The sequence below is a fragment of the Pipistrellus kuhlii genome, unplaced genomic scaffold (genome assembly GCF_014108245.1).
Source record: "Pipistrellus kuhlii isolate mPipKuh1 unplaced genomic scaffold, mPipKuh1.p scaffold_m20_p_24, whole genome shotgun sequence".
NCBI classification, from domain to species: domain Eukaryota; kingdom Metazoa; phylum Chordata; class Mammalia; order Chiroptera; family Vespertilionidae; genus Pipistrellus; species Pipistrellus kuhlii.
The window spans coordinates 1,964,441-1,985,276 of record NW_023425523.1 but is presented as its reverse complement, the minus strand read 5'-3'; the positions used below and the strand labels follow the sequence as shown (position 1 = coordinate 1,985,276).

At 47.3% G+C, this 20,836-nt stretch overlaps 1 protein-coding gene across 2 annotated transcripts; it reads left to right on the top strand.

Moving 5' to 3' along the window:
- The first annotated feature begins 72 nt into the window (after positions 1–72).
- Positions 73–20,375, top strand: SASS6 (SAS-6 centriolar assembly protein). 2 transcript variants are annotated; one of them, XM_045586835.1, is made up of 17 exons: positions 73–256; positions 5,842–5,902; positions 7,300–7,379; positions 7,796–7,900; positions 8,751–8,922; positions 9,494–9,559; positions 10,345–10,464; positions 11,427–11,618; positions 12,256–12,450; positions 12,545–12,634; positions 12,713–12,892; positions 13,198–13,279; positions 13,985–14,118; positions 15,693–15,821; positions 17,594–17,691; positions 19,270–19,352; positions 19,441–20,375. In XM_045586835.1, the coding sequence occupies exons 1-17, from the start codon at positions 192–194 to the stop codon at positions 19,551–19,553; spliced, it is 1,965 nt and encodes a 654-aa protein (XP_045442791.1). In that variant the 5' UTR covers positions 73–191; the 3' UTR covers positions 19,554–20,375. The 2 variants fall into 2 exon arrangements, with proteins under 2 accessions (XP_045442791.1, XP_036309195.1); XM_036453302.2 differs by having other exon boundaries at positions 19,270–19,364; positions 19,450–20,375.
- Positions 20,376–20,836: the final 461 nt, after the last annotated feature.

Below are 20,836 nucleotides of genomic sequence, written 5' to 3'. Positions count from 1 at the left end.
TGCCGACCGGAAGGAGGGGACGGTGGCCGGCAAGGTCCAACCCGTCTGCAGCTTCCGGCTATTCCTAAGCCCCGCCCCCTCAGCGGAAGTCGAGCGCCAAACTCAAACCTGAGCGGGACCGGACGCCGCCGAGGCGGGTGCCGGAGCCCGGCCTGTGGACGCGGCGCGCGGCGGCGGGACAGCGGTCCAGCATGAGCCAGGTCCTGTTCCAGGAGCTCGTCCCGCTGCAGGTGAAGTGCAGAGACTGCGAGGAGAGGTGAGCCCGCGGTCCCCGCTGCCTGCGGGTGGCGGTTGGGGTCGGCCGAGGGGGAAGATGGCGGCTCGGGCCGGTGGGCTGCGGCGGGCGGCGGGGTGTCGGGCCGGCGGCCCCGGGACGCGGGGTCGGGGGCGCTCAGCGGGGACGCGGGGCCCCCTGTCGCCGGGTGGCCGTTGCCGAGGACGCGCAGGGAGGCGGGGCGGGAGGCGGGGGCCGCCGCAGGGGGTGCGGGGCCGGGAGGGAGAGCCCGGGCCGCTTTGACAGCTGGGACTGGGCCCGGCTGCTGGGCCCGGTCTTGGGGTTCTGTCAGAAGTCCATTTGAGCTTCGCCTTCAGAACAGCCAATTTTTCTAGCGGTATCGCCCATTCCCACTTATGACAGTTTTTTAAGTGACTAAAATCGGCTGAAAACCATTGGGGCCAACCAGAAAGTCCAGTCACTCAGGTAAAGGTCGCCGACGGGCCGAAAGCCTGGCCCCGCGCAGGGGCCGTGGGGGCGGGGAGACAGCCCGGGGGGTAGGAATCAAGACCCATCGCCCGGGCAAACGCAAGGACAGCTTTCATATAGAGAGGTTGGGCCAGAAGTCAAATATATTTTTGTTGACTTCAGAGAGAGAGGGAGAGGGAGATAGAAACACTAATAATGAAAATCACTGATCAGCTGCCTCCGGCTCGCCCCCCAGTGGGGATGGAGCCCGCAGGTCCGGCCTGTGCCCTGACCAGGAATCCAAGGGTGACCTCATGATTCATATAATAGATGGAGGCTCAACTGCTGAGCCATGCCACCCCCCTGGCCCCCTTTGTTGATTTTATCGGGGTTACCTTGGCTGATAAAATCACGTAGGCTTCAGGTGTACAGTTCTGCGTTTTGTATTGTGTTCACCGCCCCACGTCAAGTCTCCTTCCATCCCCGCATGCACACCCCCTTTTCTCTCCTTAAACTCGCCCCCCAGGAGATGTCTTGGTTCCACCACTCATCAGGCGTCTCCCGGCTTCTCATGTGTAACACTGGTGTAACGTGCCTGCCAGGTGACTGTTAGGAGGGCAGGCGTGAACATGTGGCATGGAAAAGAGGCAGTGATTTACTGGGGAGTGTGAAACTAGTATGTAGTTCAGTGTGGTCCAGAACGCGCTGGCAGGCCGGGCAGCTGCGGACGGAGGTGTGCGGGCTGTTTCTGCCCGTCATTCTCTCCCGCTGCCCCAGTGCGGCCCCTGTGGCTGCGGACAGTTGAACTGGAACTGATCCAGACGGATGTGCGTGGAGTGAAATGCGCACTGGACTTCGAAGGCTCTCTGAAAAAGAGGGGTGTAGACTATCTCGGCTTTCCTGCTGATTATGTATAATAAGATGGCGATATTTGGGGTCTGTTGGGTTAAATGTGACTCTGGAAAACGTGAAATTATTATGTGGCTCATATTTGTGGCCTCCATCCTCTCTCGATCAGACACAGCACCGTTCTAGAATGAATATAGAAAGATGAAAGGTTCCAACATCGGAGCTCCTAGCTCTTCTCCATCTCATTGTGTTGTTGAGCAGAAAATGTTAACGGCCACAGCTGAAGGTCTTTGTGAAGCGAAGGGTCTACTGGGCCATTGCTAGGCATGAAGCCTCCACTGCCAGCAGCAGACCACGGGGAAAGCCGTGCTGGCGTGGGCGAGTGTTTGCATACACCGTGTGTGTGTGTGTGTGTGTGTGTGTGTGTGTGTGTGTGTGTTGGGGGACTGGGGTAAGTTGCTTTAAGAGGGTTTACACTGGTTTAGATAAAGGGGTGAAGCGGCTGGTTCTGGGCTGGGGGCGGAGTCCCGAAGGCAGTGTCTCTGCTGAGGGTTCGGTGTGGGCCGCAGAAGGAAGTTCACGTGTGAACCAGGAGCAGAAGCTCCTGGGGTTGGATGGTGCCAGGCTGTTCTCTCTCCGCCAGTCGCAGAAATGGCCACCTGGAAGTTAGCCCGCAATCCCACAGCTATTAACTGGTTAATTGCTCCTGTCTGCTGCTCTCACTCTCCGCCTCTCACTTACTAGTAACTGCGAATATCTCCGAATTTAAGACACGTGTCACCCTTTCACTCTCCTGTTTAGAAAGAAGCCTTCCTATCCGTGGCAGAGGGCAGCAAACTAGCTCCCATGGCCAGTGCCCACTGCCCATTGTGTGAGTAAAGCCTTCCTTTCATTGGAGCACAGCCCTTCTCATCTGTTAGGAACCCCCTGTGGCTGCTTTTAGCTACGAGGGCAGAGATGAGTGATGGTGACAGAGACCTGTGGCCTGCAGAGACCTGTCTGGCCCCTGACAGAAAAGTTTGCTGCTCCCTGACCTACGGGAAAACAATGCTGATTCTCTAGTCAAGTGTTCAAGGCACGTTCAGCTCAACACATAGATTTATGAGTGCCCACTACGCACCAGGAACTGTCCGAGGTGCTAGACTCTAGCAGCTAGAGCATGAAGCTCCTGCCTCCTCACTTCCAGCCCCACAGCAACAGAAACCCCGGTCTTCCTCCTGGCCCTCGGGAACCAGCTTCCATAGGGAGCCGTTTCCTGCGAGAGGCAGCCCCGCACCGGCTCAGGTTCAGCGGGGGCCACATTGGCTTGAAATCCCTTCATTTTGTACAGGCTTGTTGTCGGGTTCGTTTGTTTACTTGATGTCTCTGTGCCCATCTTTAAATCGGTGGTAAAAGTACCTGCCTCGTGGAGTATTATGAATTTGAAGTGAATTAGAACAAGCAGTGCCTGGAGCATAGTACGGATTCCCTAAACGTTAACTATTATTAACGTGTGATTAATGCGTGAGGTTTACAAATTACTGACGTCATGGGGAAGGAGGCAGGCCCGTGAGAGGTGGCACTGCTCGGAGACCTGTCTGGAGGGAAGTGGTGGAAATGTTGGCGCCCGTGATTTGACACCAACCCGCTTTTTCATTCTTGTCTCCTGAGCTCCGCCCTCATGTGGCAGTCACACGGGACGACTCATTACCCTCCGAGTGCAGCTCCTTCTCTCAGCCCTGCCTCTCGTCCCGCTCCCCTCGGCCTCCGGTGCCTCTGCCTTCTTAACTTCCAAGGTCGGTCTTAAATCCCGGCCACATGAGGCTCTGTTCAAGGTTGCCCGAGGTGAGATGAATTGACCTTATTTCTTGGATAACATGGTGTCGGTGGAAAGCCGGGGTGCTGGTTTGGGCTCGGCAGTGTGACCTTCCCCAGGTGTAGAGCTGCCCTCAGGTCCTCCCTGGAAGGGCCGATGGCGTTGGCTAAGGCTGCTGTCAGCCAAGGCGGAGTATGCCAGGGCTGGCAGGGGCTCAGTAGTGTGGGCACGCAGCCAGTGGGACTCTCCCCTCCCCTCCCCTCTCTGGGAGCCCACAACACAATCAGAAGCAAGCCTGGGGTCAGGCCATTGAATCGGATCTCTGTGAGGACTTGGACATGTTTCGGTTTGTAACCCTAGCACCCAGCGCAGTACCTGGCTTAGCGTGCCTTTCAATCGTTTGAATCGAGAGCTGAAGGCCACAGCTTCTGGGCGGGAGAGGTGGGCTGGAATCCAGGTCTGCTGATGCCAGGTTTACCTACCTGACCAGGAAGGTGCTTTGTAGATGTCTGCATTGTTCAGAATGTGGCGTCTATTCTGAGAAATAGCATGTTTATTGAGGTTTTACTGATTTGTTTTATAATGTTCCTATGGCATTAGCCATTACAATCGGTAAAACAGGATTTCAGATTTCAGACAGTGTACCCTCTGAAGCAGAGGTTTTTCTAGGAGATACTTGGGGAGGCTGGGGGAGTTCAGTACGCACGGGGAATAGCTTTAGTCCGGGCCTTTCCTCCTTTTCTCCCAACATCTGATGCATGTGAGCACTGGGAATACGTGTGACAAAGGCACTGATGATTGTGCTTTCCTCACACATTTGGAGTCGGGAAGGTTCTCTCCTCCCCATCCCCTAGGACGCTTAATTTAAGTGGAATTGGAGTAGTAATCTGATCTGTTTTACTTGTATTGTTCCAAATACTAGCAAAACAGAAACAACATTCCACGGGTTTAAAGATAATTCTTCCTACTTTAAAAAACAAAAACAAAAAACACGTTTTATTGTCTCTATTTAACAAACACTAATTCTCCCTACTTTTGTGGTGTTCCCAGCAGTGCTGGTTTCTTTTCAGCCAACAGACAGTCATGGTAACTCCTCCTGAGCTAAGGTTTAAGCCAATGTACAGTTGTAAGTCCGAGCGTAAAAATCAAGCCCTTTGGTCAGCTCTTCCCAGGTTTTCCCTCGTGCATTGCTCTGTCCACACTTGCTATTTCTGTAGCGCACAGCAAGTGGTGGGCTGTGCGAAAGCTTTCAAACACTCCTTTAGAAGGATAACTTAATACTGAACAAATTGTTTGTTTCTTTCCCTTTCCATGTCATTTATTTAATTCTAGCACAGTAGTTTGAGAACCACTTTTGTAGAGATGGTTTTTTGCCACTATTTTCCCAGTTATTTAGGGATCTTTGTTCAATTTGGTTAATGTTTATGAGCACCCTTATTTATATGCCTCTGGTCAGTACTGGGCTCTGCAGGGTGCGGTACAGAATGTGGGAAGCTCCGATTTCTCCCTTTTAGGCCTCGAGTTCCCCTAGACATGCGGCTCTTTGGCCCTAGAGTGTTTAGCAAAGGCCAGCTTAGGAGGACCCTAATTAAGTTAATAGCAATGTGCCTACCCATATAGTTTAAGTTTAAAAAATTTGACTCTCAAAAGAAATTTCATGCCGAAACCGGTTTGGCTCAGTGGATAGAGCATCGGCTTGGGGACTGAAAGGTCCCGGGTTCGATTCCGGTCAAGGGCATGTGCCTTGGTTGCGGGCATATCCCCAGTAGGGGGTGTGCAAGAGGCAGCTGATCGATGACTCTCTCATCGATGTTTCTAACTCTCTATCTCTCTCCCTTCCTCTCTGTACAAAATCAATAAAATATATTAAAAAAAGAAAGAAAGAAAGAAAGAAATGTCACTCGTTGTGCTGTTGCTATTTGGCTCTGTGGACTGATGAGTGTGCCCACCACAGCTCTAGAATAAGATAGATGCTAACCTGTTGGTGAACTTGTGTGCCTATACCGCATGGAGTATATTGAACAGAGGTACTTTGTGGGTCTGAAAAAATAACATTTTGTGTATATGAGGGGAGGGAATATGTTATCCTAGTCCTTGACTCAACATTCCAGTATCTTAATATTACATCACATTTTAAGTTTTTCAAATGGAATCTCAGAAATCATTTGATTATTTGAATTGCTAATTGTTTTAATCTGAAAAGTTATTAAATTGATGGTTTATCTTTCAACAGATGCTGTTTCAGAATCAGGATAGTAGAGTTACGGTCCAGGCCTTCCCCTTCCTTTATCTCTCTTACTCCTCACAACCCCATTTCACGGGAGAGGCACATTTAGCTCAGGTTAAAGGCCTGATTACTACCTCCTAGTGGGAGAATAAGGACGTGAGTGTCCCACCCAGGTGCCTTCCGGGCACCTCACAGTGGGAACACCTGGGGAAGGCCCCGCAGCGAGGCTGGGAGGTGGGGTCCCTGTGCTGTGACTGCTTCTGACGCCGGGCTTGTGTCTTCACACAGGAGAGTCAGCGTTAGAGTGAGCATTGAGCTGCAGGCGGTGTCTAATCCGGTCCACAGGAAGGTGGGTATTCACTTCGCTTTTGAACTCTGATAAGTTGTTACACTGCAGAGAATGGTTTTCGTTGTTTAAGAATGTGAGATCTTTTTTCACACCTGTTTTGTGTTTAATTTGGGGCCATTTTGTACCTTGCAGGTCCGGAGTGGTAGGATGTACTACGATCACTAAGAGACTATTCTATCACGTATTTCTAAAGCTCAGGAGAAGGGGGGCTGGAGGCTGGCCCTGAGGTTTGCCCAGGACAGCTATTGCTACCCTAGCGAGTTTCATGGTGTGCATGCTCACCAGGGAACGGATCATCTCCGCAGGGATATGTTCTTAAACCTTCCCTTTGCCTTCTGAAGAGCAGCATTTGGAGCATCGGTCCTCTGCTCTTCAGACGGGTACAGACGGCTGGGCCGAGAAGTAGGGCATGGTTTTCTCCACCATGGCTTTCTCTAAAACAGCCAGGGACCGGGAGTGCTGGCAGCAGCCGCAGTTTTGAACAGTATCTTGGGGTGGTTCAGGAAGTACGGCAGTTGCAGTTGCTTGAAGAACAGGGCATCCTGGCAGGGCAAACGCCTGGGCTGCTGGTTTTGGGACGAGGTCATCCATGTTATTCCTGTGCATGCCGGGACCTCTTGGTGTTCTCGCTCTCCTCAGGGCCCTAACAGTCCTCAGTAGCACAAGCAGTTTCATGTCAGGTGGAACCTGACCCTGAGCCCAGTGCTGTTCCGTTATTGTCTCCTTGTCATCTCGTCCTCCGCCTGTTTTCCTTACCGCGTGCCCTCTGAGCCGGGATGTCGGGTACTTCTGCCAGCGTGGGCTGCTGGGCTGAGCTGGCACACGGTGCGCTTGGTCTGGAAGCAGGTCTGGTGAAAGTGCCGACGCCCTGAACCGAGGCAGGCGGTTCCCATGGGCCATCTGGAGCGGGAGGGCCTCGGGTCACCCGACACCGCCCTCTGCCCGAGGGACAGATGCTCCTTTCCCCAGGGTGGACGGTTGTGATTTGTGCTCATGTGTGCACCACTTTTGAAATACCAGACCGTTAACTCGCAGGAAACTGGAAGTGTAATTCATTATGGCATAGGCGGTAGTAAAGAATGTTTTTGTCATTGTGTCCTAGTGCAGCAAGGGCTGGGGCTGAATTTTCCCAAGGCTCTGCTAGGAGGACATCCCTAAACTTAAAACTCCTAGCGTTTACTTCACTTCCTTCCCCTCTGTTCCGCTCCCTCACCCCACCCCGTGGCGCTCTCAGGGCAGAATCGCCCCCTGGGAAGACGGAGGTCTGTAAGACTAGGGAGAGCCAGGCTCCGGGGAGCAGAGCCAGCTGAAGCTCCATGCGGGTGCATTGATGTGGGTGATCTCACTTTTCACTCACAGCCACGGCCACTAAACACATTAAAATCTCTTTCTTTTAGGATTTAGTTATCCGTCTGACCGATGACACTGACCCATTTTTCCTCTATAACCTTGTTATATCTGAGGAGGATTTTCAGAGGTAACCAGATTTACTTCTCTGATCTTTTATTTAATCTAGGGATAAGTAAGCTTTTAAGTTCTATGAATGCATTGGTACTATTTTCTTTGAAACATACATACCTATTGGGAACATTTAGGTATTTTAGGAACACTGGACTATTTATACTCTAATTACTCGGAATGTTTTTGGGAAAATAAGTATTTCATAGATTATTAGAGTTCTGCTTACAATGACTCAGAAATTTGGATCTTTAGCTAAATTTATTGATCTTTTCCCTCTCATTGAATGAATTTTATAAAACTTTAAGTTTCCTGGTTTATTAAATCTTGATTATGCATGGTTAGTAAAGAAAAAAATTATCTTCCAGAGTGTTAATTATAATAAAAGATAGTAGTTGAATTTTCTAAAAATATCTTTTCCTGTTTTCTGTGTAGTTTAAAATTCCAGCAAGGTCTTCTGGTAGACTTTTTAGCTTTCCCGCAGAAATTTATAGATCTGCTGCAGCAGTGCACGCAGGAGCACGCCAAGGAGGTCCCCAGGTGAGTGTCCGCACCAGCTCTGGGCCAGGACGAGCGGCCGGCCCAGTGTTCTGTGTGTGACAGGTGTCCCTGTCCGTCTTAAAAACGGGTTTCAGGGCTCCAAGAAATCTTAAATTTACTTGATCTCACGATTAAAATCAGAAATATTTACTTTTAATTTCATTATCTGAAATATTTAATAGCATCAAGTGTATGTGTTTAGAATGAGCTTGGAAAAGGAGAGAATGAGTGGGGTGGGGGTGCTGGGGCCTGATCCTTTCACTGTGAAGTTCTCCAGCCTTTACCTGCTGCTGGTGCTTGATGGTTGTTGATCAAATCAGTTATGTCAGCAGAGACTACAAAATTATGCTTTTCTAATCCGATTCTCTCTACATTTATTGGATATAATTTATTTATGATCAAGAACTTACCCTCATCAATTAGGGTGATTTGATTACTCTGAAAAGTCATACAATAAAGGATAAATGCTTAATTCTTTTAAATTGTCAATTTTTAGAGTATGAAGTTGTTACTCTAGTTCTTTTTGTGGTTTCAGTTTGTTTTTTATCTTAGTTCTTCGTTTTTTCTCCTCTGTCTTTCATCGTGAAATCATGGGCATTTATATATTCATTATGTTTCAGTCAGTCATTTTTCTTATCCAAGTTACATGTTTTACTGTTGATACCAGTTTACCACATTTTACCGTTGGGAGTCTTTAGTATTGGCCCCTAGGATTTCAGTGTGCCCGTTTCCTGATCCTTCTAATCACTGATGGTCCACTGGGTACGGAACAGGGTACAGTGGGTGTGTGGCTCAGTGGGAGAGTTTCCCTGTTTTAACCGTGTGCTAACGTGGCCCTTCGCTTCCCAAGGTTTCTGCTGCAGCTGGTGTCGCCAGCAGCTGTGTTGGACAGCTCTCCTGTTCTCCTCAATGTGATAGAGACAAATCCTTTTAAGCATCTTACACACCTCTCCCTAAAACTTTTACCCGGCAGTGATGTGGAGATAAAGAAGTTTCTAGCAGGCTGTTTGAAATGTAGCAAGGTAAGATTTGAATTCAAGGTATTCTTTTAAAATAGCTACCCAAGGACTTGGATAAAGCACTGAAGAGCTTTACTGCTTTTAGTTTTGGTTTTCTGAATAAGAGGTCCAGAAAATTTTTGTAACATATAATGAGTTTGTTTTTCACTTACTCAAGGTTCAAAGATAGAATTAGACCAGGACCTGAGAAAGTGAGGTCCCAGGGTTTTACTACTTTTCTGCCGACTTGGGCAGGTCACTTAAACTCTGGGTCATGGTTTCGTCAGCGTATCGATACGTGTGGGCACATCTAGCCCGCCTGAAATCGAATGAAATAAAGTAAGTGCTCTGTAGCAGCATTGGAGGCCCCTTCAGCGTTTCCAGAGTCTCCTTCGTCAGATGCTGAAGCCAGTGCATCTCACAGTGTAACTGCTCACAGAACTAGGGAGCTGGCTGGCACAGACTGACTCAGAGGTCTGAGGTGGGGCCTGTGGTTCGAGTTTCTAACCAACTCCAGCCTGATGTTGACGCTGTACTTGGCTAATGTTTGAGCATAATGAAATTGTAACCTACATCATTTTATTTTTATAAACAGGAAGAAAAATTATCACTGACACAATCGCTAGAGGATGTTACTAGGCAACTGAGTTTCACACAAAAGGTAAATCAGGTTTCCTTTTTCTTTGTAAGTCATCCAGACATTGGTTTTGGAATCCCATCAGGCTTCTGTGCATTTTTCTTAAAGTGCGTGCTATCACAGAATTCCTCCTCCTCCTTCCACCTCTTTCCTACCAGTTAGTTATCTTATCCGGTGCTTTAGCTCTCTGATGTTTTATTCCACCCAAGTGCTTTAGTTCTCCCCAGCATCTGACTGTTTCCTCCGGATTTCATTAAGTCAGATGATGTGCAGTCTCTGTCCCGGTTCTTTCTCTGCTCCTGTTCACCTCATTCCTCTTGTCTGAAGTGGCCTTTCAGGTGGTCTGTGAGCCCTCGCCTTTTGTTACCTTTAGAATTAATTCCTTTCAGTCATAGCTACTACTTTTTGCCCCTAGTGCTTGAGATTGAGGAGCAGACTGTCTGATAGTCGGCTGTTCTGCACAGCACGGCCACCTTGGGGCCTGTGCCCAGGTTCACGTGTTAAGTGAATGCTTCTGACTGGCTGGCTCCGCTGGGTGTGTGCGTCTTCCTGCCAGAGGAGGGACTAGGGGGGCGGGAGTTTGCAGATTTAACCGGAAGGTTAAAGATAGACCAGCTTGACCGCTGGGCCGTTTCAGATCTCAAACTGCTTTTATTCTAATCTAGATTTCCTCAAATTCAAAAAATCCTCGTGTATTTCTTAAAAATCTGTGCTTCCATATTCCTTGATATCCTTGTAAATATTGGCATGCTCTAACTTAATGACCTGTCTAAGACACTCTTACTATTTTGTGTTGAACTCTGATGCAGACATTATCAGAAAAAGTTCAAGAATTAGATAAGTTACGGAATGAATGGGCATCCCACACAGCAGAACTGTCGAGTAAGCATTCCCAGGAGCTGACCAGTGAGAGGGAGAAGGCCTTGCAGGTAGGAACCTCAGAGGAAATGGGACGTTTTGTTACTGCTTAGTCATAGTGTTCATATAAAAGTAATGTGTGCATACTTCAGTGTTTGACTTTACAGAGTTTGTAAAAATGTCTCCTTCAAAGTCTTACTAACTAGAGATAAACTATAAATATTTAATGGGGTTTTCAGACCTTTTCCATACTTGTAAATAATATATAATTTGTAAATATTTATTTTAAAAAATCACACACACACACACACACACACACACACACAGAAAATCTTTCCAGAAATCGGGACTTTTTTAAAATGCCGAGGGACGCGGGACAAATTGTTAAAAATCGGGACGTCTGGTCACCTTACTTTAATAGCATGTATAACTGCCATAATTAGAAAAGAATAGTTTATTTTTTAAAAGCATTTAGGATTTGATGGTAATACTCACCAGAAATTACTAAGATATGTTTGTGGTATGAGTCAGACAGGCAACATGCTATTACACAGTTAGTACCATGTTCAGATTTTAGTTTAGCTAAAATGTAACTACTAAATGTAGGGCTGAACTAATGCACAATACCTTGCTGATTTCACAAATTTAGGTGTGTGGTTTTTTATTGTTGTTTTCATTACCAAACACGTTTAAAAAATGGAAACAATATAATGGTGTTTAAAGCAAATACTGACAGTTCCTTATGTGCCCTCTCATTGGTTCACACTGTCTACACTGTTTTGCTGTTTGCTTTTTTACTTCATCCTGTATTCTTCTTCCTTGAACTTGAAGACCATTAAATCTAACCGTGTGTTTAGGAGGAGCACGAGATTGGAGTGTAAATCTGCCTTTGTTGACTGAAAACAGCTCCTCTTCAAAACAAGGAAATCTTGTAATTACCGAGAAAAATAACGATTTTTTTTTCTTCACACCTTCTCGAATGTGTTTTTTCCTTCGAATCTGGTCTATACTGTATCATGTAATTATGTAACAGGCGCAGATGCAGTACCAGCAGCAGCATGAGCAGCAGAAGAAAGAGCTGGAGGTCCTCCACCAGCGCAGCACCCAGCAGCTGCAGAGCCGGCTGTCTGAGCTGGAGGCGGCCAACAAAGACCTCACCGAGCGGCGCTACAAAGGCGACTCCACCGTCAGGGAGCTCAAAGCCAAGCTGGCTGGCGCCGAGGAGGTATTGGCGAGGGGCTCGGTCCGTCCCCCGGTGTAAAGAAGTGTGAGCGGCAGAGCACGGTTCACTCTCTCATGGTTCTCCCTGGTTCTCTCTAAAGTCAGCCGGGCCCGACCTCATACTGACCGATCGGAATCTCTCAGGCTGGCCCCGGGCAGGACAGCCAGGCCGTGGACGTATTTCGGGCTGGGTGCCAGAGCCCCTCAGCAAAGTGAGGACAGTGGTTTTAAAACTTGTCTGGTGCTTCCATATGCACATCAGTTTGAGAGCCACTGTGTAGATGGTGGAATGACAAGGTCTTTATTTTATGTATTTTAAAATTCTTTTATAATCAGTATTTATTATCTAAGTGATTTTTAAAACTAGATTTCAGACATTTCTTAGCTAGATTTTTCAAGTTGTAATTTATTCACAAATTAGGATTGTTTTGTTTTTCCTTGTGATTGGGTTAGTTTTTAGCCTATTTCATAACTGTATTCCGAATCTACGAGTTACGTGTACCCTTAGACTTTTGTATCCTTCAAAAAGACATCAGTACTAGAGCTTCAGAATTATTGAAGACGTTTTATATTTTAAGCATCTTAATTGTCGGTAAGCAGACCAGCATCCCGCTTTTCTCCTCGACACTTACCGCCTCCAGGAGCTGCAGCGGGCGAAGCAGGAAGTGCTGTCCCTGCGGAGGGAGAACTCCGCGCTCGACGCCGAGTGCCACGAGAAGGAGAAGCAGGCCAACCAGCTGCAGACCAGAGCGGCCGTTCTCGAGCAGGAGCTCAAGGACAAGGACCAGCTGGTCCTGCGGACCAAAGAAGCGTTCGATACAATCCAGGAACAAAAGGTCTCTCAGGGCTGTGAACCAATTGGTGACCACATTCATAGCAATGCCTTTCCTCAAGGAGGGTCCTAATTATTCATGTTTTTAAAAACATCAGGTGGCTTTAGAAGAACACCGTGAGAAAAATCAGGTACAAATAGGAAAACTGGAAGCAACTATCAAATCATTATCAGCGGAACTGCTTAAGGTTTGTCTTTGAAAACTTAACAGAATGCTAGTATTGTATTGGATTACATAGAAATATACATATGAAGCTCTTTTACAGGCAAATGAAATTATCAAGAAGTTACAAGGAGATCTGAAAACTCTAATGGGGAAATTGAAACTGAAGAATACAGTTACCATTCAGCAAGAGAAACTCTTGGCTGAAAAGGAAGAAAAATTACAAAAGGAACAAAAGGAATTACAAGATGTTGGGCAGTCTCTCCGAAGTAAAGAGCAAGAGGTGGAGAATATTTTATGCTTCTGTGTGTGATTATTTGTAAAAGTTACACCTTTCCTCAGATGTCCAGTTCAGATTTCTACTAGTATAACAAGTAGAAATTAGATTCAATAGAAATTAATAACTTATTTTTGTTTTGTTTGAAAAGTTAGTTATGACTCACATACCTATAGTGTTCATTTCCTAAATAGGTGAGCCTTCACTATTTAATAATAAGAGTATTGAACTCTTAAATTAGTATCAGTCAGTATATTTCTTCAGTTTTTAATATAGTTTTTATTATATTTATGAGGATTGACTTATTTCAGGTATGCAAATTACAAGAACAGTTAGAAGCTACCGTTCAAAAGCTTGAGGAAAGCAAACAGCTTCTAAAAAATAATGAAAAGTGTAAGTATATTATCTTTTTATGTAAATGAAATTCATTGTTTTTATTCAGAACCTTAATATTATTCTTGAATTCATAGAAAAGTTTAGGGAAATCAGGATATTGCTATATGCAAATAGTTTCTAATTTGCAGTTTGAAGTATCCTGTCTTTTGTCTTTACTATAGTAAATTATACACCTGCCCTGTAAAACAGTTACTATCATTAAAAGAAACTATATCACTTATATCAGTGACCCAGAATTAAGTATTAAAATATTAACCATAATTTACTTTTAAAATTCTTCCCTTTTTCAATTGCTGTATTTACCTAATAGTAATAATATAAATTATTTGAAGGTAAAATACAAAATTAAGCATTTAACGTTTTCCTGCATTACTAGTATTAGTTGTCAGGTATGAGTGTGAACTTTAAATAAACTGGAAGATATCATTCTTGAAAGCCTTCAAAGAGACCCTTGACTAGCAGACATACTTGGGATAGTAATAGAATAAACAGTTCTATGTGCTAAAATAAGAATCTTTTCTTTATAAGAATCTTAAATGACAAAAATTTAAGTTAACCTATATTGTTCTCCTGCTCTATAAGGCAGTTTTAAAAATTTTAAATTAAAAAAATAACCTCAGCCTAATTTTTAATATTTAAAATGATTAGGAAAGGAAAAATAGCTTAATAAAGTTCTTACCCTTGTTTCTTGTTTTCTGTAAGTAATCACATGGTTAAACAAAGAACTAAATGACAATCAGCTAGTGAGAAAGCAGGACGTGCTGGGCCCTTCTGCCACTCCGTCGGTACATTCCAGCAGCACGATCAGAAGCGGGCTCTCTCCTGGCTCTCACCTGGTAAGATTTACATGCACGTGGGCGAGGTCTTAGTAAATTCCCTGACGCACAAAATCGCCCCAGGATGTCAGAAAGTCTCCGTGACACGGGCTGGTGCTGATAGACGGGAGTCCTCTTGTTTAGCACCGAGTAGAGTCTGCTCCGTGCGAGTGCAGCAGGTGGACGCTCTTAACAGAGAGGCTGTACTTCAAGGACACACCTCGTAAGACTGGAGTAGATCTGGAAATCACTCAGTATTAACTAAGTACTGCCAAAGGTGCCGAAAACTTACACACCACACCACACACCACACCCATACATACACCTCATACCCACATACAGACCACATACACCCCCCACACACATACACCACACACACAACACACCGTACCACATACACACCCCACATATACACCACACACACCCACACACTCCACATACATACCACACACCACAGAACACACACCATATACCACATATACATACCACACACACACACACACACCATATACCACATATACATACCACACACACACACACACACCACACAACACACACCATATACCACATATACATACCACACACACACACACCACATACATACCACACACACACAGCACACCATATACCACATATTACCACCCCCCCCACACACACACAAAAGGAGACCTGGCTGGTTTGCTCAGTGGTTAGAACACCAACTCTCAGACTGAAGGGTCCTGGGTTCGATTCCTGTCAAGGGCATGTACCTCGGTTGCAGGCTCCATCCCTGTGCAGGAGGCAACCCATCGATGTGTCTCTCTCACATCGAAGTTTCTCTCTGTCTCTCCCCTCCACTCTGAAAAATTCAATGGAAAAATATCCTCAAGTGAAATTTTTTAAAAAAGGAGGGGGATTTCTGCTGAGGTGCAAAAGGTGAAAGAAGTGCCCGGGGCTGAATGACCAAGGGGAAAAGACTGCTGATGAGCCATGGGAAGGGGTTTTGTCACCCAGCACTGCTGTGCACACTGAGGGTTTGCGTTTCCGCTGGCCTCACTAAACCGTTCCGTGTCACTGGCTAATGGCGTTACTGTAATGAAAATTCTGGTCAAGCCTTGTCTCCATTTGCCTGTTTAAGAACACTGGTGCTCTTGCTGCTGCTCACTCCGGCAGAAAAGGGTTTTGTCCCTGGTTGCTTTATTGATCTGTGAGTCTCTCCCCGAACCCCCGTTTCAGGGGTGGGGGTGGGCATGGGCGAGAACCGAGATGCCTCAGGGTCTGTGTTTGTGTAGTTCCAGAGCCGGCCAGGGGCTCAGCTGGTAGAGCGTCCTGAGCGCCAGGAGGCCACCCGCTGGATGCGATTCCCCGTCAGGGCATGTGGCCGGGGGCGGGCTCAACCCCCGCCTCTTCTGAAGCCAGTAAAAGGGCGTTTAAAACAGTGTGAGACGGGCCCAGCCTCGTGGTGTGTGCCAGCGGGGTTTGTGGTGTCGTGAGAAACAAAACCAGCCTGAGGCGGTGCTGGTAACGCCGTTATGACCCGGATGCCAATGCCTCTGGTCAGCAAACACTTAGTAAGAAGCAGTTTCTCATCCTGCAATGTGTGTGTGTATTTGTAGGCTGATGGCAGACTGCCTTACCCACCCTGTGGCATCGGATACCCTGTCGCCTCTGCCTTTGGATTCCAGAACACCTTTCCTCACGCCGTGTCTGCCCAAAACGCCAGCCACCCGGCTTCCGGACCCAAGGTGAGAGTGAACACTCAGGAGCTAGATAGAGCCAGTTACTGGCTGTTACGTCCTCTTTGTCTTTACAAGCTGCTGTGGCAGTTGTGCGAGGAGCACATGGCTGACTGCCAGCGGGTGAGTCCGTTCCAGGACGGCCGCTCGCGCTCAGGAGCTGTGGCCGCTGCCTGCTCTGGTAGGATAGACCCGGAAAGGAACCGGCCCGAGGCATTTTGGCTTATCGGGCGTTTCCCCGGTAATTAAGTGGGGGACATCTTTTTATACATTTATGGGCTGTGTTTCTTCTATTAGATTTCTGTTTACCAGTTTTATTCATCGTAGGGAGATTTAATCGTTATAAATGATGTCATGAATGTTCTTTATATGTTCCAGACATGTTGGTTTTATATTTTCACTGGTTATTTCCCTATTTTGGAGTTGTCTTTTTAGTCTCTTTCTGGTGCCTTTTTAACGTAAAGCTTTCCTACGGTATAATTTACATGCCGTAAGTCCCGTGGTTAGGTTTACAGTTTACTGGTTTCAGCCGGTTGCGCAGTGGGGACCATCGCAGCAGTGCATGTTAGAGCACTGAGTTTCCTCTGGCGTTTCCCCGTGCTTCCGCAGCAAGCCACGCTCGTCCCTGAGAGCTGAGGACCACTGACATGCTTTCTGTCGCTGTACACCTGCTCTGCGCTTCGTGTGAGCGAGGCCGTGCAGAATGTCCTTCCCGGGTCTTTCCCTCAGCATCGCGGGTTTGACAGTGGAGGGGAGGCCATGCTAGCCCCTCCGTCTGCCGTTTGATGGCCGTTTGTGTCATTTCCGTTCGGGGCTGACTCCAATGCAGCCGCCGTGAACATTGGTGTGCAGCTTTGTGTTTCCCTGCGGAGAATGAATCTATGGATAGAAGGACTGGTGGGGCATAGATTTAATTTTTAAGAAACCGCCCGACTTTGGAAAAATTCCAAAGTGTGGTCCAGATTCAATAACACTCTTTTTGTTTATTTTTCTCCGGTTTTCTAATTGTTTATGACTGGTGGTAAGAAACTGTCTTACACATTAATATCTGATACTCTAGTTTTCCTCTCTTGGCATGTTGATTTTTTGTAAGGAGTTTTAAAATCATCCTGTCTGGCTTTTAAAAATTCCTGTTTCTGTTGAATGTTACTGTGAAATGTGTAGATCGCCGTAGGAAAAACCAATATCTTGAAACTGTTGAACCTTGATAACCAAGGACAGTAGCATTTACCTTTCTGATTTCTGGTGTTATCCTGTTACACTAGTGTCTGTCTCTGCCGGATTCATTAGGCGTTTTTACCAAAAGTAGACATTATTTTCTTGTGCCTGAGCTCCTGGGTGGGGTTGGTGTTTGTGGGTTTCCTGACATACATACACTGACACATCCTGGCATGAGGCCCACTCCGTCACAGTCCTGTGTCTTTAAGTAGACTTCCATAGCGCATGCTGGTGTTTGCTTTGGACTTTTACATGGATTGTTGGATTACTTCTATTTTAAAATTCAAATTCCCAGCCTGCATTTATTGAAGAACTCTGTGCATACACCTGTCTAAGTGTGTTCGTGCTTTGTGTCCGCCGCTCATCTCGCTGTGTGATAGGGACTTGGGGGCAAGGAGAGAAATCCTCGTATTAAACCTTCTCAACAAAACGTGTGTGTGAGATGAATCAGTGCGCCTGGCCTCTGTGCGCTGGGTCACCGGGAAAGCGGGTAAGCACCTCGCTCCGCGTAGCTTGCTCCGTCCTCACCAGTTAGTTACAGGCGGTGTTCTCTCGCTTCACAGGTTCAGTTTAACTTGCAGTTAACCAAACCAAACCCGTCACTGGGGGACGTTCCGGCGGGAGCAGCCCTCGGTGTGCCCGGCGCCGCTGACAAGGAGAAGTAAGTACCTGACTCCGCGCGCAGAGCTCGCCCTTGGGAAGTCACTGGAGGGTCTCCCGGGGCTGGAGAGCTAGGAGGCCATTTGTCTGCGACGTTTTAAGCTGAAGGTCCAGATTCACTCTTAGCTGTCAAGAGGGGTTTTAAACTGTAGGATGCAGTTAGATATATAGTAACATTTTATTTTCTAAAAGGTTTTCCTATGTAACTGAAGACCCCTTTCAAATATTTGAGGGCAGGTAGCTAGAAATCTTACTAATTCCTAATAGTAACCTGCGGAAGCAGCTCGTTAACCTGCTGGGACCCTTCGGCGAGTAATAGTACAGGCTGATGAGATTGTCCCACGAACATGCATGCATACATGAGCTTCCTGTCCGCGTGGCCCCCTGGGCCTGCCCGGCTCCTTCCTGTCCCTCCGATCTGAGACTGGTTCACCTGCCGTCCGCCTTCTCAGCGAGTTGTGGCCGAATGAAACGGCTCAGATGTGCAGACTGGTCTCTCGGCTGGTCCTCATGTTCATAGCGTCGTTTTGTTGTTGGCATGCTTCCTTGTTCCAGTGTGAGGCGCTCAGGGCCCCTGCTGCACTGGTCCTGAGCAGCCGCCTCCAGCGTTTACACTGGGAGGCCAACTCGGAGCAAAGGCTTCTTTCCCACCCCGGCCCTTCAGCCCGGGCTGCTCCAGAGCCGCCGCCTGGCGAGTGTGAGCCAGTCAGTGCTGGTGCATCCTGTTTCCCACCGGATGTTTACACGCTCCTGTCACACACAGCTCACTTCACCACGTGTGGCGATTGCGTTTGCAGAACAAGAATCAAAAAATCGTGTCCTTAAAAGTAGGACTGGTCAGCTATTTTTTGCATTTTCTCTGTTGAAATTTGTTAGGTTTTTAGATTGTTGTCAGCTAGTAAAAAGTGGCAGTGGGAATCAAAGATTAAAGAAGAAGAAAAATTAAAGAGGGAAAAATACCTATTCATCTTTTCTGAAAATTGGGACAAGACCTTCCTCTAAGTTTAAGCTTATGAGGTCATTGTTTAGCAAGAACTTGTACTTTTCTGTTGCAAGGGTGCCCAGAGAGGCTGCCCCGGGCAGGTCGGACAGAGGGATGCAGTGGCAGAAAGAGAAAAGGGGCAGACATGGCTTTCTCTTTGAAATATCACGTTTGTATTCATCTACCCAGAATCCTGTGGTGCCAGTATGCAGTGGTATCTAATAGTGATCCCTCTGAAGCACAGACTTGAAAGAGCTTTGGGGGAAAGAAAGCAGCAGCGTTCATTTTAAACGGACGAGTGGGAAAGTCCCAATAGCATGATGCTCTCAGGGCAGCCCCTCGGCGTGGTGTGGTCCTCCCGCAGCCCAGCCAGCCCGCCAGCCCAGCGGGCTTCGGTTTAACACGTTCAGTCTTCTCCGCTGGGAAGAGGGCACTGCAGCTGGCAGGCACCTAAATTATTTGCTGAAGAAAACAGGGACTAAAGGGGCTTGTTTTGAACAAAGCTATAAACATGTATAATATGTAGATAAGATGAACATTCAAAATTAACTAACGAGAAAAGTAAGTTTAAGTGCACATGCCTGTCTTCCTGTGAAGCGGTGAGAACTTGGGGCTGGAGCCCAAGTACCTGAAGAAAAGGGAAGCCAGCATTCCTCTGCGGGGGCTCAGCCAGAACCTCTTCAGCGCCGCAGGTGAGGCTTTCTGTCCCGTCCGCGCTGTGGGAGGGAAGGGGACAGGCCCACGGGCTGCCAAGCCACCTGCTCCTCCTCATTGCAGACCGTCAGAAAGAGGGCCCGCTGGGAGCGCTGCCGCCAGCCTGCAAACCCGCCTCGGTGCCTCCCTCCTCCGCCTACTTCCCCGGGCAGCTGCCGCACAGCTAGCGGGCCCTCTGCCGCGGGAGCCGGCACCGCCTGGTGAGGCGCTGTGGCCCACGGGGACAGACATCCGCACCAGGAGCATGCCAGGGCTGCCAGGCAGCCCGCTGTGCGCACCTCCTGCTGCTGCCGCTGCCGCCCCTGCCACAGGCGGCTCCGAGGAGCCCGTGGACTGGGACTTGGGACGGAGGCCGGGGTCGGTGCCAGGCTGTGTGTGAACACGGTGCTTTACAGGACAGCAGTGTCTTCAACTCGCCTGAGCAGCTCGGACACGTCCCCAGACGAGGGTTGATCGTCATCAGGGTTCTAATCCCAGGGACTGCCTGCCTGGTAAAGTCACTTGTCCGACGGAATGGGAGCTAGAGGATGCTAGTAATTCCTTTCATCATTGTCCTTGGTAAAATGTTTTACATTTGCCACCTAAGAATTATGAGGGAAGATGGTGGTCTCCTAAAGTCTCTATATTTATTGATGATAAGGTTCAGTAAAGGAAAAAGTCATAAAGTTAAATGAATTCTTTACAGCAAGTGTTTTCCTTGAAATCTCCCAGGTAGCTATTAACTGGGACGTGTCTTTGCCCAGATCAGGTGCTGGAGTCATTTGAGCTGCAGTTCCCAGGGTTTAATTGCTTCCTGAAAGTCTACTCATCCCAATTTTTTTTCGTTTGGAGTTTTATTGGTGTTTTATGCAGTTAAATTTGTATTAGTGGCGTTCTGTTTTGAAAGTAAGTACTATACAAAAGAGCATCATGAATATTCATTGTACTTGATTTTTCATTTCAAAGCGCGTTTAATTGTGTGCGCAATAAAGTAGGCAACTTTCTCTTGGTTTAAGTTTCAAGTATGGCAGTTCCTTGGGAAAAGGGAGGCGATTTTAAACAATTCACCCAGAACCATAGCCCATTTTTGTGACAACCATCCAGTCAACAGTATCCTTCTCTTCAGCAGTGTCTTAGTCCACTTTTATTTGTAAATATTGCTGATGTTCATTTAATCTTTCAAAAACTCTTTTCAAGGACCATATTATACAGATAAGAGACATTTCAAGATGCTGGCATAGCAACGTTCCAGGGTAAGACTAAGAACCTTTGCTTATTGTTGAATGAAGCCATGTTGTCTGATACTTTGCAACTGCGGGCAACTACAAGGCATCCTGCTCTAGGGACTCACCTCGAACATTCAGTAGCCCTCTGGGCGGTGGCTTTTCACGTGATTGTCTCCGTATTTACATACACTGCACAGTGAGAGCACTTGGCTAAAGCACCGCAGAGTGCTCAGAGTGGGAAGGAG